This window comes from Protopterus annectens, chromosome 17.part0 (assembly GCF_019279795.1).
Source record: "Protopterus annectens isolate FY-2018-M chromosome 17.part0, PAN1.0, whole genome shotgun sequence".
Classification (NCBI taxonomy): Eukaryota; Metazoa; Chordata; order Ceratodontiformes; family Protopteridae; genus Protopterus; species Protopterus annectens.
The window spans coordinates 542,588,516-542,615,358 of NC_056751.1; the positions used below are offsets into that span (position 1 = coordinate 542,588,516).

General features: G+C 40.2%; 1 protein-coding gene across 1 annotated transcript in view; it reads left to right on the forward strand.

Annotated features, from left to right (window-relative positions):
* The window catches only part of LOC122791456 (mucin-2-like), a 539,946-nt gene that overhangs the window by 378,124 nt on the left and 134,979 nt on the right, over positions 1–26,843 (forward strand). The window contains exon 30 of the mRNA XM_044059201.1: positions 1,613–1,906. Within this exon, the coding sequence (XP_043915136.1) occupies positions 1,613–1,906 (294 nt within the window). The remainder of the gene's footprint in view (positions 1–1,612; positions 1,907–26,843) is intronic.

The window sequence follows — 26,843 nt, forward strand, 5'->3', positions numbered from 1 at the left end:
TAAGATTATTAGGAATTATGATCAGTTTAGAGAACAGCAAACTACCTTCATTAACTGTAATAACTTCTTTTAATATTTTCACATTACACCTCTCAGCTGTTCAGGTTTTCACGGAAATGTTTGCCTCATATTCATAAATTTGAGATTTTCTGTAAAATCTTTGTGGTTTGTTAAATAGTAATAGAAATTTGAGTTTCAGACTTCACACCCTTCAGAAAATGCACATAATTGCAAAACCAGTTATTCTGTCAACTTTCTATGGGTTGCAAGAGCAATATTAAAAAAATGTGTATGATCTTGGGCCTTTGTCTCCCGTGACTTTCAGCTTTGCCCAGATGTTTTGTACTAAGAGGATAAGAGCTATGTTTCACACTCATTGGGGTATTATTAACATGCTGTTATTGGCTATTTTTTGTACAATTCCAGAAACTCAAACACTTTTAAATGCTTCTGGTTTTTGACACACAACCTGAATATAATGCTTCTAAAAATCAAGCAGACTGCTTTAAGATTGGTTTCCACATTATTGCTATTTTAATTTAGTAAATGCTGACATATATTTTTATTACAGCTAGTATAGCAATGGGGATACTGATCACATCATTTTAATTATCATATTGTAATTATGTTCGCTCTTCCTGAACATGTTTCTATAATTTGGTAATGTGCGCATTGTATGTAAACAGTGACAGAAACATGGTTATGTTTAGTAACTCTCATATCTTTTATGAAAAGGAAATGCAGTCACTTAATTTCTTTGGAGCCTTTAGAAACTGCAAAGTTCAACTTTATCTTTAAAGGCTAGTATACAGGACATCTATAAACAGTAGCAAACAATTCCAAGAAGAATGAAAATTACCAAGCCAAAGCTATGTAACATGAATTTAGTAAAACTGCAAAGTCTGGTTGGTCTCAGACTATATTTTGCCTCAGCTGGCTGGTTTTGTTGGTGTGAGAAGTCTTGCAAGTTTGTATTGCTGCTTCGCTGTTCTTGGTTCTTTGGTTTACTTTGTGGGATGGGATGCATTCTGTGTGGAATTTGCTTGTACTTCCTATCTGCATATCGCTTTCAGTTTTTCCATTTTTCAAAGACATGTTACTAAATAAAAAAGCGCTCCTTTAAATTGCTTATAAGTACATAGAGAACGTATACGTTTCCATGTGTACGTGTCCTGACACGAGCCTCCACTCCACTCCATCCATGATTAGATTTCTGCCTTGTGTATACTGCTTGCTGAGCTAGGCTGTGAGTTTCCCACAACCCCAAACAGGATAGTGCAAGTATGAGAAAAAAAATGAATGCCTGACTTCAAGAGTAAAAAAAAAAAGTCTGTTTAATTTCAGGTTACTTATATTATGACAGCATGCAGCCAAACTATGATTTTCATTTTCTTCACTGCATGTAACCTTCTCCTGTGTAATTCATTTTTTTTACATTACAGAATTAAAAAAAAAAAAAAAAAAAACGCAACATCATGCCTTTTATAAAATGTTATGATATGGATACACGTTTCAGTAACAGACACTTATATCACAGTTATTTATACCTGAGTATTATTTAGACAATTATATGGTGCCTAATAATTGTTTCTGTATTATTATTTCCTTGCAGCGTGTCACTGTTATTACAATGGAACCATATATGGAGTTAATGATGTCATCTACAATGTTACGGATGGACTTGGATGGTGTTTCTATGCAATATGTAAAGAAAATGGCACAATAATTCGAACAGCGGAACCTTGTGGAGCTACAATTGCCCCATCTCCTACCTACACTGTTACAACTACACAATCAATGTCTCCAACGACAACTGAAAAACTGACATCATATCCATCCTCAACAGTTACACCCTCTGAGTCTCCATCAACAACTACAATCAGTCCAAGCTCAACAACTACAACAGGTACATATAAATTTGAAAATTTAGACATGTTATAATCTATATGTGCTATGTTACGTGCAGAAGTTTTGATGTAGCTCATATAGCAATATCAGTCCAAAGAAAACTAACACATGCATTCGGCTTTTTCCAAATGGATAGTGTATGTGCATTCATTTCATTGGTATTGAGATGTGGGAAACATTATACTCAGTGAATCTTGGTGTAGCTAGCTGAACCTAGTGGATCACTGAATCATATATAATCATATATCATATCATATAGCTACCTGATTCTAAACAGATAAGAATGTGGGAAACAAATTATAGTCCTTTCCCATTTGCCACCCATGAGCTGTCATTTGTAATTTTACATGAGAGAGGGCCACAGGAGAGGTGGAGTACACAGCAGAAGCAAAGGAACTTGATGAAATGGAGTGTTAAGCACAGAAAGCGAAGGGTAACTTGAGAACTGTCTTGCTATGTGTTGCATACACATGCAGTAAACAGTTATGCTTTTAGTATGTCCTGGTAAACAAAGTGAGAAAAGCTGAGAACATTTAAGGAGAAATGAGTTTCATAATGTGAATATTGCTATTATATATATATATATATATATATATATATATATTTATATATATATATATATATATATATATATATATATATATATATATATACACATACATATATATATATATCCACACACACACACACACACACACACACACACACACACACACACACACACACACACACACACACACACACACACACACACACACACACACACACATTATGTTTAATCTCCCAAGCCCCTACTTACACTTATCATAGGTATCAGAATTTAGCAGAGATTTGGGATGCATGGCTAGGTTTAGAAAGGCCCTTGTGGTCATTAGCCTAGTAAACAACTATGAACCTATGAACCTATGTGGCCATGAGTTGAGAGTCTGTAGCAGGTTATAGGGTGTGAAGGATCGTTTTAAGGTAATATGGTCAGATGCAGAATAATGTATCACGTGGAAGTTTGACTAAAAGGATAACCAAATGCATGAATGTGTGCAGCTCTGCTGTCTTCCTGGTTCATTCATTGGTATAAAATCTAGTGAGGTGATGATACAGAATTTGAAGCCTATACCTGCAAGGGCAGGGGTATCAGAGGGTGAGGCGGGTGAGAGTACTGTTTCAGCAGTCAGGTGGCTAAATGACATAGGAAAATGATACATTAACCCATAGATAGGCCATAGATTCTAGCAAACAACATTAAAGGTTTTATCAAAATAATAGATACAATTAGACCACATAGTCTCTAAGTGAACAAAGCAGTCTACATGGCAGTTTACAACACCTAGTGCCTGAATACAAGTGAAAGAAAGCACCATCTAGAATAGAGATAAACTCCCAAGCAGTAAGCATTTCCAGTCTGATTTATATTTCACTATGACTGGGGTGGCCAGACCAGAGTTCACTGTGAACTTACAGGGTTGGAAAGCCATTTTCATTTTAATTAAAAACTTAAGTGACAGACCCCAACCACTAACTGATCAACGAATGTGGAAGGATTTAAAACTTGTTAAAAAAAAGTAATTCAAATTACTCAGCATTAACAATGATCTACCTTTTCAATTAAAGCAGTATATTCCTCATAACATAAGATGAGTGACTAGTACAACACGATATAACCAAGAAAATGGAAGGGTGCAACAGGAAAGGCTAAACTAGGCCAAAAGTGAAAAAATATTCCTGGTGGTGTAGATGTTACATAGCTCTAGTTAGATCTATGGGATACATAAATGTGTTAAACATCTTTTTTAGGGATTGTATTGTATTAACTAAACATTAAGATGATGATTTCATATTGTTGTTTTTTGGTAGCAAAGTCTTCTCAAATTACAGTTAACGGTTTAAACATTATAATTTTAAAAATATTCATTTATGCCTTGCAAAGATAAGCAATCTAGTTGACAACTTATGCTTTATTGACATCTTAATCATAAAGGACTTTTTGAGGAAGATGCTCTGAGTACCTTTTTACAGGTTTTAGAAGGCAAATGCAAAAACTGACTATAAATTACCCTTTCAGGTAGAAATGCAGAGAAAATACAATTATTTCAAGAGCCACTATCCTTATAGGTTCATAGGCGGTTACTAGGCTATTGACTCGAGGGTTGTTCCAAGCCTAGCCTATTACACTAATTATATTTCAAGAGAAAAAAAGTCTAATCAATGCCTAAGATTATTATTAATAATGACTGTCCATGTCCAAAAGGGACGTGGGAGCTATTCCTGGCAGGAATTTTCTGTTTCCCATCCATTCATCCAGCCTCCTTTAGAACAGCCATGGAGGTGCTCTGCTTAACATGAATTGGTAGCCTATTCCAGAGAAGTGGCAACCTCTTTGAGATGAATTTGTCCATCCAGCATGTCCTATTTAAATCACAGGCTAGATTTAAGTCACCAGAGTGGGTAATTCTAGTCCCATTTGACCTACAGATGTGCAGCAACTTCATCAGGTTGGGGTCAGAGATTGCTCTGTAAGCCAGGCACAAGTCTCCCCTAAGCAGCCTGTATGCTACTAAGTACAGTGACACAGACTTCAATCTGTCCATCTAAGGCAAGTGCTGAAGACCGTGGATCTTCCTAGTTAAAAATCTCTGGTGTCTCTCCAGTTGCTGCCAGTGCTTGGTACAGTACATACCAACGGGGGCATTATACTCAGTTATGGGACTGATAAGGGATGAGTGGGGGGGTTATAACCTATTTTGCTCTTGAGGCTATACCTTTGCTAATCAAATGTGCGATGTAAAATGCCTTTCTTACTATAGTGGACACATGGTGGTCAAAGTTTAGGTCACAGTCTACTTGTATGCCCAAATCCCTCCCTACAGCATTCATACTTAAGCTATTGTTGTTTATTTGATAGTTAGTAGGGACATTGCTTTTACGGAATGAGATGATGATGATGATGATGCATTTTTCTGAATTTAGTTTTGAGTCCATGGCTTTGACACCAACCATTGGTCTATGTAAGCCCCTCTTGGAGTACATTGACATAATTTGGGGAGTCAATGATCGAGTCAAGTTTGCAGTCATCAACAAACTTAGTCAACAACAGCTCCTTTATTTTGGCCTGAACTTCTGAGAATTAAATACCAAACAAAAGGAGGCCCAGTACTGGCCTTTGTGGAACCCCTCTGGTGACAGGTCTGCTGGTTGAGGAGGAGTCTTTCACTCTGATAATGTGTATGGTTAGTGAGCCAATTTGTGACCCACCTAACAACAAAGGGGTTGACATTTAGGTGGATGAGTTTGCCAATAATGCCTGAATGGGGGATTGTGTCAAAGGCCTTTGCCAAGTCCAAGTATGCTATGTGCACAGATTTGCCCTCATCTATGGCCCTGGTCATGTTTTAGAAGAAGTCTACTAGATTTAACAGGGATGACTGACCCTTTACAAAAGTGAACTAGGCTGGATCAAGGGTTTGGAGGCCACCTATATCCTTGTTTATGAGGTTCATGATAATACATTCCATGGCCTTGCAGATAAGGCTGGTCAGGCCTATGGGTCTATAATTCCCTGGATCTGTTCCTAAGCCATGCCTGTGAAGGGGGATAATGATCACGGTTTTCCATTCAGCCAGGACAAATCTTGTATTCAGGTTAATTCCTGTTTTAGTTTGCTTAGAACACAGCCTGAGATGCCATCAGGACCCACAAAGGCATGCTTTTTTGCCTTAGACAGAGCTTTGATGACCTGTTCTTTAGATATATAGGGCAGGGGAGCTGTTGAGGGTATGGCTTGTGATATGTTTGGAGGGGGATAAAGGGAAGAAATTTTTGCCAAACTTGTCCACTAGTAGTTAGCAATTTTTGCAGGATCAGTGTGTGTGATATCACTAGTTCAGCACACATCTGGATCTTACCCTTTAGGCAATGGATGTAGCCAAAGAAAGCCTTATGGTTATCCTTAGCTGTGTTTGCTAAATTTTTCTCAAATTTACCCATAGATGATTTTATAAGTTATTTTATTTGTTTATTTATGCTTAGGAGGGTGATTTTACAGTGCTGGGGCCTCCCTTTGGTATTCTCAGACAACAGCTTCTTACCCTTGTTGTATAGTTTATTTATGCGAGATGTCTACCAGGGTGGCTTGTTTTTTTCTTCAGACTCTTACTTTGGTCCTAGCTGCAACAGCTGAGTCTATACATTTGTATAAGCATTGGTACAGGTCATCAGAGTATACTTTAGTATAGCTGCCAAGAACATCTGTGGGGACTGGGGCTTGGAAATCATTTAGTCAACCCCTAGGAAGGTATAGTTGTCTTTGGTGAGGTTTTTTAATCTGACTTCATTTCTGATGGGTTCTGGAGTTATTGCTACTTCAAAAGTGGCTGACATGTGATCAGATTTTACTAATGAGGGTCCTACACTTACTGTAGTGCAGTGGTCTCTCGTGTTGGTGAGAACCAGGTCAAGTATATTTGAGCCCCTTGTAGGATTTTGTACAATTTGTTCCGTGGCATTTGAGTTAGCAAAGTTAAAGAACAACACTAGTATGCTGAAAGTTTGGAGAAAATCAATTACAAACACAAAAGCTGTGATTCTACATTTAATTTTGCAGACAAAGCCATTGGTCAGCTTTCTTCCAATATATTTGTAATGCATTATATTACCATTGTTCAAATATCCTTCTAAATCTAATATTTCATATGTAGGTGGCTAGAATTTGTATATACAATCCCAAAAGAAAATTCTGCATTGGCTATCTAAAATCACTTTTGTCATAACATGTTTAGCTCCACTTGATTTGTCTATGACACAGACTTATAATACAGTTTTGACAATTTCCTCTCAGAATACTGATAAAAGACAAAATTACCAGCCAAATTTTATTTAAGCATAGGTGTACTTCGTTTATAATTAATGCATTTTTAAGACAGACAACTAAGACATTTTGTAACCTCCTAATGGAAGCTATATATCCATCAATGACATATGTGTTTGAATTTTTGAGTTATGTATGAATTTGTCAGAAATCAATTTGCTCAAACACATCAGCCCTTAGTCCTGACAATGTTACCATGGTCATCCACATCTGATTAGCAAACAATGACTCCATGAGTGTTTTCCTAATTACTGCAGATGAATAATTACTTTGTATTGCGGAACATGATAGAATAGCAACATTGTTCCAACAGAAGACAATGCCTTGCAATTCACTAGTCATGTCCTTCTCAACACTCCAAGGAAAACTACATTTATCCTCAAAACAAATGATTTAGTGGCATTCACTCTCTTCCCTAATATCAGTACTTGATTCAAATTTGTTATCTTTTTACAACAGTGCTCTATCTTCTGTTTCCTTCCCAGTTTACAGCAGTGCGTAGCATGCTAATTTCCTGATCAGAATCAAACATTTAATTCACATCTGTAATCTCCTGTCTTTCTAAAGCGAACATTTTCTAGCATCTGACTGAGATCATCATGCTTTTTAAAGTTGTCAGTATTATTTAGGGGCCTTTCAAACCAGAAAACAAACAAACTTTAACCGATTTACTAAATCATTCCTTGGGACCCACAGTTCTCTTAGTATACAAAAATCAAATAATATATTCCCTGCACTAGACCATTGAATCATAGGCATATTTCATCATCCTTATCAGTGGTGTTTCAGCAGTCACCCATCAAACAATAGTTTGTTTGTGTCTTTCGGCTTTTCCCGGTTAGGGGTCGCCACAGCGGAACTCCGGTCTGCTAATGATTGGCAGTTGATTTTTACATAACAGCTTGCCAGGCCTGACGCACAACCTTCAACGAAGGTATGCCCATTCACGCATGTCTCCATGCAGAAGAGGCTCTAGCTGAGAATCGAACCGGACAGCATCTTACTGTGAGGCGACAATGCTACCGCATCACCACCACCGCCCATCAAACAATAGTAAGGTAAAATAATACTGGAAAGACACTGCTCATTCTAGCTGAGAGAATCACAGGTAGACATGCCAATTCCCAGATTATTAAACAGCAGCAACTATAAAAGTGCAAAAGAAAAAAAATATATTTTGCTTATCTACTTATATTTTGCTTATCTACTTATCACACATCCACTCATATAATGCTACGATTTCCATGGAAGGTAATTTTGCTTATCTAATCCCCCCCAGTCATTCACATCTACAAGATTTCTGGTTTCCATAATGGGGTCTATATTTCATTATCAAAAGTTGATTTCAGTTTGCACTCACATGAGCGAAAACGCTGAAAATCGAAAGGGTGTTTGTGGGGTTGTGGTACAGTGAGGAATGGGATATTTGCCCTTTCTTCACTGTAGTGCAATCTTGGAGTTGTAATATATATAGTTAGTGGGTGGTGTGGGGGACGCAGCCTCCCACAATACGAAGTTCGATTTTCAGTGTTTTCACTCATGTGAGTATTAGCTGAAATCAACTTTTGAGAACATAATATAAACACCCATAAGGTATGCTTACAACCCCCTTAAAATAATGCTTGTGATGAAGTTTAAACTTCCATTATGAGATAGAACCATTTGTGGTTCTAGGCCTATGATAAAAAGTTGAACAACAGGTAGTAAGTACAAGCTAAACTAAGAAATATTTCCTTATATCATCACTAACACAATTTGTTTTCTTATTAACTACACACCATTATTAAAGCCACTGAGTGCATGAGGTTGGCATAACCCTCACAAAGTAGGCAGAATGCCTTACTAATATTTCCAGTCTACATTCCTGTCATTAGGTCTGTTCCCAGAACTGTATCAATATCGTAAGACTTCGGGCTCACTATTGAAAACTACCAGTAAAACAAACTGTCTCATAAAAAAAATACATGGAAGCAGTTGCCAGATCCCTTCAGTCTAACTGACAGACCCTCACACTGCATGCATAATGTAGAACAAAATCCACCCAGCATCCATTTCTCCCTTGTATTTTACAAATGTATCCTCATAGGTCGCTTTCTATATGTTACATTCATAATGTCGAACAGCTGAAACAAAAAAGGCATTATATCTGTCAATAAATGTAGTACGAGCTTGGAGTTAGTATATATAATTAGAAAAGGAGTGAGGGTGTGGGGGTCCAGGGAGGCTTGATCCCTTCCGTAGAATGTGTGCTGAGCTCTTCAACATTTTCAGATTTGACCTTTCTGGGGTCATGTTTTGCTGTTCATTTCTTCAGATGTTCAACATTATGAATGTATTTCCTTTATATACAACATGAAAATCTACCAAAATAATTCTAATATGAATATCTCATTTTGACAAAGTTAGCATACATGAACAATCATAACACAGCCTACTACAGAATAAAATTTGAACAATTATTCATCATTAATTTATATTCATCATCTGTGCATAATACTATAAGATTCAAATAAAACTATACAGAACTCTACAAATTACGCTCCAGTTTCAGGAAAAGGCAACTTTTTTTAGCACCTTTCTGGTAAGAAATATGCTTAACATAGTTTTATAAGCACTGAGCACATCTCAGTTCTGTTAAGCCCTAGTCTTGCATTAGATAATATGGCCAGGCATTAGATCATATGGCCAGTCGTTAGATCATATGGCCAGGCATTATATCATATGGTCAGTGCCTGAAAAAATATAATAAAAAATAATAACAAAATTATTTATAATGTAAACACTGAATATGTAGAATCAGTTACCCCCCCTTGAAGAAAATGTGCACAGAACAGTGTCAAGAATAAAAAGCAGAGCTTCGGAAGCTGCGATGCAATTAATACACTTTGCTGCCACCCACCAAAAAAGTGTGATAGTAAAGTGTCTATCAGTTTTCATGCTATTCATTCATCAGCTATAAAACACTTTATGGTCCTACACGTTTTACCATAAGTAATAATTTGTTAAAGGTAAAGCTAATGGTCTATTGCCTATAAATAATTATGATTAGGTCTCCGTGAACATAAATCAGTGCTCAAAATCAAAATCAATAAATCACCATACAGTAGCAATTCAGCAATTCAGAGTCAGAGCAAACAATCTATACCTTCATTCATATATTGTATATGAGATGTTTTATTTGTAGAAGCAGACCTCTTCAAGCTTTTAAGTCTAATGGTCTTAATACCTTTCCCTTTAAAACATGTCATACATGATTTACTTTGTTCAAGATAATAAAAGTGAATTTTGCATTTCAAAGGCTAAACACCCAGTAGCAATCATATTCTTACTATGCATTCGACAGTGACTGATAGTCTTATGCAGATAATCCAACACAAGAATATAACTTTCAGTAATATCTATGCTATACCCATCTTAGATATTTGCCCTTTGTTGTATCTCTTAAAACATTTATAGCCCAAAACCTCCCATTTCTTAGAGGTCATAGTTATATTGCTATCAATTCAAAGTCAGTTATAATGTCATATTACAGTAATACCTTTCAAACGTTTCACATGGCTTAACATTTCCACATATCAGCAAACATTAACACTACATTTTAAACACTGTACATGTAGAAACAGTTACCCCCCCCCGAAGAACAGGGGTGTATTCCCATATAAGCCTTTTTAAGCTTGAAAGAATGAGAATGTAACATTACCAATATGGACATGATGGCCACATTAAGCATCAGCACCCCTCCGACCTTGAGTCTTTTTAAACATACATGCTGATGAAACTATTTCTAAGGGCTAATTCATAGCTTAATTAAAAGAAAACGAAAGTTCAGCATAAATAAATCACAATATCATTACGCCTCTCAGATGCCACTTGTCCATTGTAAAGAATCTTTATTCAAAGGTCATTTGTTTAATATTTGGATATCTGTGTTACTATAAACATTGGCAATATTAACTTTAACAATCAGTCTCAGTCATGTACCCTTGCCTTCATAGCACTATACGTGGTTATCATTAGTACTTTTCCGAGTATTGTTAAAATCTACTAAAGTGGAAAACAACATCTCTCTCCCCATATTGTTTTTCCAAGAGTACAATTACCATTCATCTCTTTCCACTTGCTATTTTCAATCTTTTTCTTCTTCAGCAATGTCCAGATATGGATTTCATCTCTCCTATCTCACTGCCATATGTTTCTCGTGTAGATAATCCACTGATTATGGCCACCCTTTTAGCCTGTCCATCACCAGCAATCCATTTTGAAAAAAAAAAAACATCTTCAAGATCACTGCACATGGTAACTTATACCTCAGGTAATGCCATTGATACTTTTTATGGTAGCCAGTAACTGTACCTGCTGCAATAAAGCAGTTTCCACGAATGTGTGATCCACAGTCACAAGCATTATCTTCTTACCTGGTCAGCAAAGCTGTGATAACACCTGCATCTGTCTGGTCACTAAAGCTGTGATAACACCTGCTTCTTTGCATTTAGCATCCCAAACTGAAGCAAAATAACTTTTTGTTGACAATTAACCCAGTCAGCTAATAATGATCACTATGATGACTATCGGTGGACCTTTTTGCTATGCAACGATCTTTTGGCAAAACTCCAGTCTATTGCATCATCAGGATTTTCACAAATTCCAATCAGTCATATCATTTCACACCTTCCACATTACCACTCAACATCAACAAGATGTTGCCTTGCACACTGTCTGCTCCTCAAAAAAAAAAAAAAACACGTCTTCTCTTCATCCTTTCTCTGATTTGCAGGCCTCTTTGTAGGTATGACACATTAATTCATCTCTAATACAAATATTGTATCAAAAACACACTTTTGTTGACAAAGATACACTTTTATTGATATTACTTTACAGAACAGCTGAAGAGAATTACTTTGAAGCTGAAGATACACCTTTCCTCATGTTACTTTATAGACTGACTGATGAGAATTACCAGTAGTACGAGGCATCACAAGATGTATCATCAGGGATTTTTTTTTTGGATTAGTCACTTATACTTGTTTCTTCCTGCCTGCCAAACTGTTCAGGCTTGCATTCTCTTTGATACATTGTTATGAATTCCTTACCCATCTTCATTACTCATGCTCCTGTATACCCTAATCTCAGTCCTCTTGCTTCCAATGGCAGTGCAATATGATACATTAACTTATAATGCCATACTTCAGTAATAAAGACTATGCTATCTATAATATGACACATTTATGTTGGTCCTTTAAACATCAAGGTAGGCATTTCCAGTGTTTTCACTAAATTAATTTAAAAAATACTGAGAAAGTTTACAAGTACTTAGGTATCAAGCTAATAATTAACAGCTGATAAGCCAATAATTACATGATACAAAAATAATATTCTTCTCAAAATGCACAAGTTCTTAAAAATCAGGCAGACATTTAATACCTAACCTATTTCTCCAAGATTCCAGAATCAGACATTAGTTTCATGTTACAAACTCTGATTCACCATACCAACAAGTCAAGTGCTGTCTCTGATGTCTTGCATGTTCCTTTAGCGACGATGTTACATTGCAGTGAGTTTAATCATCATGTATTATACTGTATGAGCTGGTGATACACTTTTCACATTTTTATTACCTTTTTTTCCACTGTGGTATGACAGGTACATGCAATTTGGGGGGTTGTGGAGGCTTACCCCCACCCACAATGGAGGATGCAGGGGTCTTGCTCTCCACAAAAAAAAATATATTTTTTTCTGTTTTTAGAGGTTTTTAACTCATCATTTTTGAAATTATACTTTCAGCAAACTATGAGGGTTGGGAGGGTGGCTTAATGACTAAGGTGTTTGTCTTACAAACACAAGGTGCAGAGTTTGAGTCTCACAAGGGATAATTGGCTAGGCTTAAAATGGTTCGCAAGGGCATTTAGCTTAGTACTAAACTATGAACCTATGAACTGAAAAAGGTATTATCAATCACTGATACATAAACTACTCCAATTCACAAGTTCAGAAGTAAAGAACATAGCATTCAAATCAACAGACTAAAAGGACAGGAGCAAAAAATAAAGTTGTTTTTGTTAAGAATAAATTCTTGAATTTCTTACACGAACTCTAACTCAGAAACAACCTAACATGAATCACATCACTTTGCAATTTCTAAAGCACCAAAAATTAGAACTGTAAGTACAGGTATAAAATTTTATTTATTTATTTATTTTACATTTGTTTACCAGGGAGGTCCGACTGGATAGAGCTGTTCATTTTCAGTTGAGGCCCGAGGAGAAAAGCTCCAGAACAATTGCTAACATACTATACATAAGATATTTACATGAGCATTGTGGTTTAGACATACAATTTTAAAATATAGCAGATAATAACATATGATTGCATAAGATATTTACATAAGCATAGTAGTTTAGACATACAATTAAAACTATAGAAGGTAGTAACATATGATTGTTGTTCATACAGTATGTTTAGTAGAGATAATCATGAAGATGTAATGAAGATAAGGGAAGAAAGGGAAAACTAAAAGTACTAGCCAGTTTGTCAAAGGAGGAGAATATAGACAAGTTCATAGGTTCATAAGTGTGTACTAAGCAAATGGCCCTGGGGCCTTTACAAGCCAAGCCATAGGATTACCCGCCACACGACCTTAGTTCCCAATGCCTCTGTCGATTAGAGCCACCGGAGTTATCCCTGGGGTGAATTTTCTTTATCCCATCCACTCATCAAGATTTCTCTTGAAGAGGGTCAGCGAGGTGCTCTGCTTGACATGTATGGGAAGTCTGTTCCATAGCATGGGCAGTCTCTGGGTTATGAACCTGTCCGTCCAGCATGTTCTGTTAATTGTGGTAATGAGGTTGAGGTCTCTGGAGTGTGTGGTGCGGAGGGAGTGGGATTTCTTTAGATGTAGCATTTCTAACAGAGCTAGGTCAGACATGGCTTTGTAAGTCAAGCAGAGATTGTCTTTAAGTAGGCGATAGGAGACAGAGAATAGTTGGAGTTTTTTGAGTCTGTCCATATAGGACAAGTGTTTAAGGCCTAGGATCCTCTTTGTGAGGTACTTTTGCAGCCTCTCCAGTTGTTGCAGGTGTCTAGTGAGGTACATGCCAAATGGGGCATTGTACTCGATAACTGGTCTAATGAGAGAAGAGTAGAGAGAGAGAATGACCTCTTTCTTCCTGGATGCAAAACCTTAGTAATGAGATGTGCCACTTAGAAGGACTTTCTGACCACAGTGGCAATGTGATGATCAAAAGAGAGGTTGCTGTCAACCTGTGTTCTCAGATCTCTTATAATGGCTTCTGTGTTGACTACCATCAATGTGGTAATCCATAGGAACTGGGTTTTTCCCAAAGGGGATGACGACATATTTTTTGGCATTGAGCTTAAGGCCATGGTTCTGACACCAGTCGTTGGTCAAAGTAAGGCCATTCTGTAAGATGTCAACATCACTTGGGGAGTAAATAATAGCTCCCAACTTGCAATCGCCTGCGAACTTTGTCAGCCAGAGTCCCTTCGTGTTGGTCTGGACTTCATAGAAGTAGATACCAAACAGGAGAGGACCCAGGACCAAACCCTGTAGGACTCCACTCATCTTCCTCTCTTAAAACCTAGTTGCCTCGTGGTTTGGGCATCTTTTCAGGCTTGTTGGCTGTTGGTGAAGCACCCTCCAAGAGGAAAAAACGCTGAGAGAAGAAGGGAGCCACTTCTGAGATTTTAAGTATTTTTTCTCTGTTTATTTGCAAGTTTTTCTGCATAGCTGCCTAGCTTGAGCATTTTCTGGCTTGTTAAACTTGATTTCTGTATTAGTAGCTGTATTTAGAGCACAACCAAAAGCTGTTTGCTGAATTTCCTGTTTGCACTTAATTTTAAATCGTTTTTTTCTTAAAACTTGCATATTTTCTGTCCTTGACCTAGCACTCTTGTGTGGGGTCATTTACTGCACTGTTATAACTTGATATTACTTGTGAACCTCTGCTATCTCTGTAAAAAACAAAACCAAAAAAAAAAATCTTGCTTTTTTCCCACTTTTCTGAGAGTTAAAAAAGTTCAGTTACAGGCTTGCTGTTCCTGAACTGTTTGAAAGTTTCTGTGAGGCCATTTTGCTTGGGCTGAAGGAGGGTCTCTCTGTTGATCAGTGGCAGTGAATAACATTGAGCAGCTTCCCTGCCCCCCCGTAGAGGTGGTTACTGACTTGAAACTGTAGTTTTATTGTCCGTTTTGGGTCTATTCCTGCTTCTTTCCAGCCCCTGCTATCAAGCATGCTTTAACGTGCTTTAGCGCGGAGTTGCCACTAGAGCAGCATCGGGCAGTGCCGGTTAAACAAGGTTAAACTCTTTCTGGCTCCAGAAAGTCTGTTCTTCAGTTTTTCCCTTAGAACTGCTCTGTTAGGAACCTAAACAGTTTACACCTTCACTAAAAAGTGCAGCACTTGTTCCAAATAGCTTTTTCTTCTCAAAAAGCTCAGCACTTGTCTTATAAGCATATCCCTTGTCTTATAAGCATTCTCTTTGCAGGTCAAGCACTCCTATATTATACAAATTTCTCACTAGCAAAACCCCCCAGGAGTGCCCACTTCCCTGCTAAGCCCACTACTTTTCTGTCTCACACCAACTCATAATTCTTTCTAGCATGTTGAAGGGACAGATGCTGGCGTCCTCTCCTGCCCAGTTGGTGAATCTGGGAATTATGAGACAATGTTACAATTGCCTCATGTACATGGACAACCCTCTCCTCCTCCCACGTAACACTAACACTTGTGAGAGATGCAGCTATTGAGGCTGAGCTCTCTCAACTCAGGACTGGCAAGACCAGGCAGGAGGAGAAGGCAACTACACACACCACAATACCAGTCTCACATAACTCAACCACACCACTGAATCAAACACATAAACACACTAAGACATACTCGGAGGCTCTGAGTAAAAATTTACCTAAACAGCAGAGGCCTCCAAAGCAGACACCCAAGCAACTGCAAACTCAATACACCACACAAACAACACATAAACAACAAAATCAGTGTGCAAAGCAGTCACTGCCCTTAAGGCCAAATACAACACCAAACATACCAAACATTGTCATAGTTGACTCCATAGTCAGACACACTGACGTCCCGCTCACCAGACTGAGTAAGGAGAAGGTTACAGTAAGCTGCCTGTCGGGCGCTAGAATCTGCCACATAACGCAAGCACTCAGGTCTCTCAACAGCAGGTACAAGTACGACTCCGTCATTGTCCACGCTGGTGTCAACGACCTGAGACATACCTCCTTGGACTACATGAAAAGAGACATTGAGGAGCTCTCTGATTATGTAGCCCAGGCAGGTATGACCCTGACCTTGAGCAGTATCCTACCTTCACCTAGAATGATGCCACAATACAGTGATAAGATGATCAGCTTTAATAATTGGCTTAAATTCTGGTGTCATTCAAAGGGGATCCAATGTCTGTCTGTCTGGGATGACATGCTGGACAAGCCACGCTGCATCGCCAGGGACAGCTTGCACCTGTCACCCCTAGGCATCCGGATATTGGCAAAGGCTCTTGCCACCCCCATAGTGCCTTTTTTAGGCAAGGCTCAAATTCTAAACCTACCACCCTAGAACACAAAAAAGGAAAAAACTAAGGGTAATGCTGCTCAATGCCAGAAGTCTCAATCTCAAGATGCACGCACTCGAGGCCCTTCTCAGTATGGAGAACATCGATGTCTGTGCTGTGACAGAAATCTGGTTCAAGGCTCCTGAGAGCACCCCAGCACTATCAGGTTTCACCTCATATCATGCGTTCCGGCCCCAAAATCTGGACAACACCAAGAAAGGAGGGGCGGTGTCCATATTCATAAAGGACACCCACACCTCAAGGTTGGTGGCAATGCATGATGCATCGGAGACCATCCAGGTGCAATTAACCATAGGCAAGACTGCTCTGCAATTTGTAGCATGTTACAGGCCACCCTCTCAAACTCAGGAACCTCACATGGCCTTCCTGAAAACATTGGAGGGGATGAATGTATCTCCAAACACCATCATACTAGGTGACTTCAACTACCCTAATATAGACTGGGAACACTACTCAAGCCCAAACACTCTAGCCCAAAGGTTCCTGGAGTTCATAAACTCAAATGCCATGGAACAACTAGTCACCATCCCCACAAGAGGAGAAAACATACTTGATCTCATCATCACGAACATGGGATCACAATGTTCAACACCAGAAGTATACCCCTCACTGCTGAGATCAGATCATAAACTAATCTCGCTGGAGGTCCTCATCCTGCCCCCACCTGAAATAAAAAAGACCACAGTGAAAAACTTCTCAAAAGCCGACTTCACACTTCTAAAAACTAGTGTGGTCTCCTTTAAGGCCCCTGAGCCAGTGGTAAACATTACTCAAACCGCTGAATCACTTACAAATGCCTTCTACCAGCACCTACAGGACTGCATGGATCAGGCAATCCCAAACAAAACTAAGACTCTTTGTACCAAAGGCAAGCGTCCAGTCTGGTGGACCCCAGCCATAAACAAGCTCTACAACAAAAGGAGGAAGCTACTACAAGATAGAGCAAAATCCTTGAAAGGTAAGACACCTTTGATCATTATAAGTAAAAAACTAAGAGCTCTCATAAAATCATCCAAGGCAAATTTTGAGAGAAAAATCGCCAAGGACTCAAAAGACAATCATAAGGCCTTCTTTTGCTATGTTAGAAACCTAGGAGGAAACTCCCAGATATGCTCAGAATTAGTTCAAAATGATGTGAAGATTACTGAACCTACACACATTGCCAACATACTGGCTGACAGGTTCAGTGCAAACTCCCCCCCCCAAAAGGAGAGATATCTATACCAGAGGATTGTAGCCCCCAAACATCTCCAACGCCCAGGTGAGAACTGCTCTCTCCAAGGCAAAAAAACACAGCATCCATGGGACCGGATGGTGTCCCCGGCTGTGTGCTCCATGAACTCAATGAGGAATTAAACCCGCAGTTAGGACAGCTGTTTAATCTTAGCCTCACCTCAGGATACGTACCCAAGGATTGGCGCACGGCGACTGTGGTCCCACTTCACAAGGGCGGTGCCTCCACCGACCCTGGAAATTACCGTCCCATTAGCTTGACAAGCCTTATCTGCAAAGCCATGGAGAGGATCATAATGGAACTCATAAATAAAGACATAGGGAACTTGCAGACTTTGGATACAACCCAGTTTGGCTTTGTCAAAGGCAGATCATGCCTTTTAAACTTGGTTGACTTTTTCGAGACAGTCACCAAGGCCATTGATGAGGAAAGGCAGTCCATACAGCCTACCTCAACCTGGCAAAGGCCTTCGACACAATACCCCACTCAGGTATCATCGAAAAACTCATCAGCTTGAATGTAAACCCATACATCACAAGATGGGTTGCAAACTGGCTAAGTGACAGAACCCACAGGGTCAGAGTTGCTGGAGCCATGTCAGACTCAAAGCCTGTCACAAGTGGTGTCCCACAGGGCTCAGTCCTGGGTCCACTCTTGTTCGGCATCTACTTTTCTGAAGTACAAGCAAACACAGGAGGGTTATGGCTGACAAAGTTTGCAGATGACTGCAAACTGGATAGTCGAAAACACATCTGACACAGATATCCTTCAGAAGGGCCTCACAGAAATGGATAACTGGTGCCAGAGCCATGGCCTAAAGTTAAACGCCAAGAAATGCATAGTCATACCCTTCGGGAAAAACAAGGTTACCCCTAGCTACCATATAGGTGGCAATCCACTGAGCACAGAAGAAGTCATCAGGGATCTGGGGACCCAGGTTGACAGTAGCCTTTCGTTTGACACTCATGTTGCTAAAGTAGTTAGGAAAACCTTCTACATTGCCCACCTGATCATGAAGGGATTCACATCTAGATCAAGGGAGGTCATCGTCCCTGTACTCATCACTCATTAGACCTATGATTGAGTACAATGCCCCATTCGGAATGTATCTGACCTGACACCTGCAGCAGCTGGAAAGGCCCCAAAAGTTCCTCACCAAAAGGATAAAGGGTCTCAAAAATATGTCTTATGCTGCCCGACTGAAAGAACTCCAGCTCTATTCAGTCTCATACCGCTTGCTCAGAGGTGACCTGTGCCTGACATATAAGGCCATGTCAAACCCAGATTTGATGAATATGCTTCACCTCAAAAATCTAGATCCCTCAGAACCACAAGGGCGGAGACTTAAACCTTGACACGGTTATTAATAGAACGTGCTGGAGGGACAGATTCATCACCCAGAGACTCCCTATGCTGTGGAACAAAATCCCGATACATGTGAGGCAGAGCACCTCGCTGGCCTTGTTCAAGAGGAATCTTGACCAATGGATGGGAGATCGCAGATATACCCCAGGGATTACTTCAGTGTCACTGCTTGACAGAGGCACAGCAAAATAATAGGCATAGTTTTATTCAAACTAAAGGGGTGGCAAAAGCCACATAACTATGGGCTAGGCTTATAAATGCCCTTGGGCAGATAGCCTAGTATGAACCTATGAACCTATGACTAATCAGCAGTCTGACTTGGAGTCAGCTACTTTCACTCTGTGGGTTCTATCTGTGGGCCAGTTTGCAACCCACCTAGTGATATAGGGGTTGATGCCAAGCTTAGTGAGTTTTTCTATGATAATTGAGAGAGGAATTGTATCAAAAGCCTTGGCCAGATCAAGGTAGGCTGTATGAACCACCATACCTTCATCCACAGCTCTGGTGAATGACTCAGAGAAGTTGACCAAGTTGAGCGAGCATGATCTACCCTTCAGAAAACCAAACTGTATGGGATCCAGGGTTTGGAGATTCCCTATATCCTTGTTTATGATGATGCATTCCACAGCTTTGCATATCAGACTCATCAGGCTAATGGGGCGATAGTTCCCAGCATCTGTAGTTGCTCCTCCTTTGTGGGGAGGGATGAGTGCAGCAGTGCACCATTCGGCAGGGACAAAGCCTGAGGTAAGGCTGTGACTGAACAGGGCACACAGGTGAGGTGCCAGTTCAGTCTGTAGTTCATGTAGAACACAACAAGGGATATTGTCAGGTCTTATAGAAGCTGTATTCTTGGCCTTGGACAGTGCTGTTTTAACCTGTGCAGCAGTAATACTGGGTGCCTGACAATCTACTGGTATTGTCATTGGTCCTTGGGGGGGGTAAAGTTGGCACTGAATCTGTTGGCCAGTATACTGGCAATATCTTTTGGATCGGTATAGGAGGTACCATTGTGCAGTAGCTCAGAGCAAATCTGGGTATTGCCGTGGAGATTATTTACATAACTATAGAAGGCCTTGTGGCTGTCTTTACTATCTGCTGCAATTCTGTTTTCATGCCTAGCTTTAGAGAACTTCATGAGGGATCTCAACTTTTTTTTGAGACAGATAAGGGGGTTTTCCAGTCTTGGGACTTCACCTTATTTCACATCAGTTTCATCCTTCTGTTGTTGAGTTTGTTTATGGCAGGGGACCACCAGATTGGCTTCCTTTTTTTTGGAGGAGAGTGTCTTGGTTCTATTGGGTATGGCGAGATCCATGCATTTCTGTATGTGTTCATACAGTGCATTGGTGTATGATTCTGTGGTCATGTTTTGAGACTGATCTGTTAATTATCATAGAGACTAGGTAGGAAATGGCTTTGGTGGCTATTTGTAGGAATTTGGCAGGTAGTTTCTCTACTGCTAGGGTGGTGGGTTTAAGTCTGGTTAGGTATCTATAGATGGTGTGAGTTGGTACATTTTGAAGGGTAAAAGAGTTGGCATTACTTGATGGGTTATATAGTATAGTGGGGGTTGAGAAGGGTGGGTCTGTTGACATCTTTAGTATAGAGTTGATAAAGAACTCATTGAATTAGGTGGCTGTGTTTATAGAGATGGTGTCTATGTTTGGATGAGGAGTTGGTGATTTACCTGGTTGGAGAATACTGTTTATAGTGGCCCAGAACTTTTGTGGGCTGGTATTGTGCTTAGTTTGAATTTCACTGTAGTATTTTTGTTTGTCTGGTCTGATTTGTTTTTTTTTTTTTTTACGGTGTTTCTCAGATCTAAGAATGTTTGCCTATTAGGAGTAGTTTTGTTTCTGCACCAGTGTGTCCCAAGCTTTGTCCCTCTGTTTCATAAGTTGCCTAGTGCTCTTGGTAAGCCATGGGGCATATGTGGTTTTAATGTGGATCTGTCTTGGTGGGGCAAGTTGGTTGACAATGCCTAAGAAGATAGTACTGAAATACTTAACTGCTTCATCTAAAGAAATGTTAAAAGGGGCGACCAGTTAGAGTGTTTAAGGGCTGTATTAAGGTCGTCAGCCCTGAAGTTTTTAGTGTATCTGATGTGCTTAAGAGAGCTAGTTCTAGTGAGTTTAGTTTGGTCTCTGATGAAGAAAGTTGTGAGGTGGTCGCTTAGAGTGTCGAATTGTGTACCGAAATTATGAGTGGAAGATGGGCGACTGGTGAGAATCCAGTCTAGTATTGATTCTTTTTTTTTAGGTTTTGTCTACTCTAGTATGGGGTTGTATAAGCCATGAGAAGCCATAAAGGCTAATATGATTTGAGGACTTGGGTGAGTTAACTGAGGTCCAATCAATATTGAAGTCATCTAGTATAATGGTTTTGTGGGGGAGGGTTTCTGATGCCCAGTGGAGAAGAGATTCTAGGGTTTTACTGTTATTTCCTGGAGTGATATATGATCCTAAGATATTTAGCTGTTTTTGTGAATTTAGTGTTACCTTAGCAAGTAGGATCGCTGCATTACTAAATGCAGAGATTTCTATGTTAAATAGTGCAACATTGATGTTGTTCTGATATAGTAGAGTGACTCCGCCTCCTCTTTCAGCCGTACAGTCTTTTCGTAGTATGCTATAACTAGGGGGAAGTATTTCTTCATTTTAATGTGTGGTTTAAGCCTTGTTTCTGTGAGGAAGATAATGTCAGGCAAGTATAATGCTGTGGTTGCCTGGAGCTCAGTGGTTTTGTTAAGGACGCTTCTTATGCTATGATTTATTATTAGAATATTGTATGTTTTCTTAAGTAGGCTTTTATAGGTTCCAGGCTGATTTTGGTGATTTGTTGGACTTGTTATTGGACTTGGATTGGAGTTGTAACTTAACAATTAAACAAAAAAAAATTAATAAGTAGTAAACAAATTCTAAATAGATTATTTCAGATGAAACTGATGTTCTTTATTAAGAATGATACATAATAATGTAAATAAACAGCTTGCAGTAAGATGTTTCTTGAACAAACAGGAAACACAATTACTTGTTGTACGTTATGACCTTTCTCTCTCTCTCTCTGTATATGTATATCTTTATATCTTTTTTGCATTTTTGCAGGGAGCCCCATGCTGGCAGCTGCAGCCCCCATACCCTATACAAATTATACATACCAGCTCTGAGATCACACTACAGTCAGGAAAAGGATAAATTTCCCGATCTTTGCTGTACCGTGATCTCCATTCAAAAGCTTCGAGTTTTCAAAAACTCGATCATATAGTTTCAACCATATGGGATTTGAGTTTCTGAAAACTGAGTCAACTGATAGGGACCCATATATATATATATATATATATATATATATATATATATATATATATATATATATATATATATATATATATATATTTATAGATGGATATACACACACACACACACACACACACACACACACACACACACACACACACACACACTGTCTGTTATTCTAAAAGTGTATTAATTCTGGTTTAAGCACTTGGGCTTTCAGGCCAGTTATTTTACATTAAGAGGGTTCGTGGTCTGCACTCTTGTGGGAGAAGAGGCTGGACTCTGCCCTTCTGAGCTGGGAATTTCTGGTTAAAGGCTTATAGTGCATGCATATCTGAACTGCTTCTTACTGAAGTTGGTGCGCCTTGTTTGCTGTGGCATAGACTGGATTCGGGCCTGCTGGATCTAGCTTTGTTTGTGTAACTTGAGCACTAATCCAGACATTCTCTAAAGTATTCAATTGTATTTATTACTGCTTGGTTGTAACTTGATTAAAGTGTAGCTATCATTCTAAGTCTTTTGGATTAAGCACTTGGGCTTCAGACCAGTTGTTTTACATTAGGAAGGTTTGTGGCAAGCACTGTGGTGGCAGGACAGGTAGCTTTCATCCTTCTAAGTTGGGAACTGCTGATTGAGAGCCCAGTGTCCAAGTGTATTAGTTCTGGTTTAAGCACTTGGGCTTCAGGCCAGTTATTTTACATTAAGAAGGTTCGTGGTCTGCACTCTTGTGGGAGAAGAGGCTGGACTCTGCCCTTCTGAGCTGGGAATTTCTGGTTAAAGGTTTATAGTGCCTGAATATTTGAACTGTATCTTACTGAAATTGGTATACCTTGTTTGCTGTAGCATAGACTAGATCCAGGCCTGCTGAATCTAGCTTTGTTTATATGCTTGTTGTTTGTTTGCTTGTTATTTCCCTGGAACGCTAATTCCACCTAATACGCGGCTTCTCAGCGCTTCTGTGGATCACTAGTGATATCTGCATTGCTTACTGTACTTATTTCCTTGTTTCACTTGAAAGAAAGTTACTGTTTGTCGTTTTTGCATTTAGTTACTTGCAACACATTGCACTCAAGTTACCTGGCACTTGCTCATTCAAGCAATTATATAAGTCAGCACTAAAAATTAAAAGCACTACACCCTCACTCCCCACTGGCCCTTGTTTTCAATTATTAAGGAATTCCCAATATTATTCTAGTATGTCCAAAGGTCAGTTGTCAATCTCCTCTCCGGTCCAGCTGGTGAATCTGGGAATCTTGAGGCAATGTTATAACTGCCTCATGTACACAGACAACCCTCTCCTCCTCCCACATAACACAAATACTTGCGAGAGATGCAGCTATTTAGCCAAACTGGAGACTGAGCGCTCTCAACTCAGGACTGGCAAGACCAGACAGGAGGAGAAGGCAACTACACACACCACAAAACCAGCCTCACATAATGCTACCACACCACTGAATCAAACACATAAACACACAAAGACATACTCGGAGGCTCTGAGTAAAAATTTACCTAAACAGCAGAGGCCTGCAAAGCAGACACCCAAACAACTGCTACCTCAAGACACCCCACAAGCAACACATAAACCACAAAATCAGTGTGCAAAGCAGTCACAGCCCTTAAGGCCAAATACAACACCAAACATACTTGTCATAGGTGACTCCATAGTCAGACACACTGACATCCCACTCACCAGGCTGAACGAGGAGAGGGTCACAGTAAGCTGCCTATCGGGCGCTAGAATCCGCCACATAACACAAGCACTTGGGTCACTCCACGGCAAGTACAAATATGACACAGTCATTGTCCATGCTGGTGTGAGCGACCTGAGACGTACCTCCCTGGACTACATGAAAAGAGACATAGAGGAGCTCTCTGATTATGTAGCCCAGGCAGGTATGACCCTGACCCTGAGCAGTATCCTTCCTTCACCAAGAATGATGCCACAATATAGAGACAAGATGATCAGCTTTAACAATTGGCTTAATGTCTGGTGTCATTCAAAGGGGATCCAGTGTCTGTCTGCCTGGGATGACATGCTTGACAAGCCACGCTGCTTCATAAGGCGGCTTGCACCTGTCACCCCTGGGATTCCGGATATTGGCTAAGGATCTTGCCACCCCATAGTGCCTTTTTTAGGCAAGGCTCAAATTCTAAACCTACCACCCTAGAAAACAAAAATGGGAAGAAACTTGAGGGTAATGCTGCTCAATGCCAGAAGTCTAAATCAAAAAATGCACGCACTCGAGGCCCTTCTCAGTATGGAGAACATCAATGTCAGTGCTGTAACTGAAACCTGGTTCAAGGCTCCTGAGAGCACCCCGGCACTATTAGGTTTTACCTCATATCATGCGTTCCGGCCCCAAAACCCGGACCACACCACAAAAGGAGGGGGTGTATCCATATTCATAAAGGATACCTACACCTCCAGGTTGGTGGCAACGCATGAAGCTTCGGAAACCATCCAGGTGCAACTAACCATAGGCAAAACTGCTCTACAAATTGTAGCATGCTACAGGCCACCCTCTCAAACTCAGGAACCCCACACAGCCTTCCTGAAGACCCTGGAGGGTATAAATGTATCTCCAAACACCATCATATTGGGTGACTTCAACTACCTGAATATAGACTGGGAACATTACTCAAGCCTTAACTTTCTAGCCCAACGGTTCCTGGAGTTCATAAATTCAAATGCCATGGAACAGCTAGTCACTGTTCCCACGAGAGGAGAAAATATACTAGATCTCATTATCACAAACATGGGGACAAAATGCTCCAAACTGGAAGTATATCCCTCATTGGTGAGATCTGATCATAAACTAATCTCACTGGAAATCCACATCCCGCCCCCACCCAAACAAAAAAGACCACAGTGAAGAACTTCTCTAAAGCAAACTTCACACTACTCAAGACTGGTGTGGTATCCTTCAAGGCCCCTGAGCCAGTGGAAACCACAACCCAAGCTGTGGAAGCCCTTACAAATGCCTTCTATTAACACCTCCAGGACTGCATGGATCAGGCAATCCCAAATAAAACCAAGACTCTTTCCACAAAGGGCAAACGTCCAGTCTGGTGGACCCCAGCCATTAACAAACTTTACAATAAGAGGAGAAAGCTATTACATGATAGAACAAAATCCATAAATGGGAAGTCACACCTGATCATTATTAGTAAAAAAATACGAGCACTCATAAAATCAACTAAGGTCAATTTTGAGAGAAAAACTGCCATGGATTCAAAGGACAATCATAAGGCCTTTTTCAGCTATGTTAGGAACCTGGGTGGAAACTCCCAGATATGCTCAGAATTAGTCCAAAATGATACAAAAATCACTGAACCCACAGACATTGCCAACATACTGGCAGACAGGTTCAGTGCAAACTTCACCCCTCTCCCCCCCCTAAAGGAGAGATAACTATCCCAGCGGAGTGTAGCCTCCCAGACATCTCAAATGCGCAGGTGAAAGCTGCTCTCTCTAAAGCTAAAAACACAGCATCAATGGGACCGGATGGTGTCCCCGGCTGTGTGCTACATGAGCTAAATGAGGAATTAAACCTGCACATAAGGCAGCTGTTTAATCTCATCCTTACCACAGGATACGTGCCCAAGGAGTGTCTAGTCTGCAAAGCTATGCAGAGGATCATAATGGAGCTCATAAACAAAGATATACGGGAGTTGCAGACATTGGACCTGACCCAGTTTGGCTTCGTCAAGGGCAGATCATGCCTTTTGAACTTGGTCGACTTCTTCGAAACAGTCACCAAGGCCATTGATGAGGGAAAGGCAGTCCATACAGCCTACCTTGACCTTGCAAAGGCTTTCGACACAATACCCCACTCGGGTATTGTAGAAAAACTTACCAACTTAAATATAAACCCATATGTCACAAGATGGGTTGCAAACTGGCTTAAGGACAGAACCCACAGGGTTAGAGTTGCTGGCGCTATGTCAGACTCCAAGCCGGTCACAAGTGGTGTCCCACAGGGCTCGGTCCTTGGCCCCCTATTGTTCGGCATCTACTTCTCAGAAGTACAGGCCAACATGGGAGGACATTGGCTGACAAAGTTTGCAGACGACTGCAAACTGGGTGCCATAGTGGAAAGTGCATCGGACATGGATATCTTTCAGAAGGGACTCACGGAAACAGATAGCTGGTGCCAGAGCCATGGCCTGAAGTTAAATGCCAAAAAATGTATAGTCATACCCTTCGGGAAAAACAAGGTAACCCCAAGCTACCATATAGGTGGCAATCCACTAAGCACAGAAGAGGTTATCAGGGACCTGGGGACCCAGGTTGACAGTGGCCTTTCTTTTGACACTCACGTTGCTAAAGTGGTTAGAAAGACCTTCTACATTGCCCACCTGATCATGAAGGGATTCACATCCAGATCTAGTGAGGTCATTGTTCCTCTGTACTCTTCACTTATCAGACCAATGATAGAATACAATGCCCCATTCGGGATGTATCACACCCGACATCTGCAGCAATTGGAGAGACCCCAAAAGTTCCTCACCAAAAAGATAAAGGGACTCCAAAATCTGTCATATGCTGCCAGATTGAAGAAACTCCAGCTCTATTC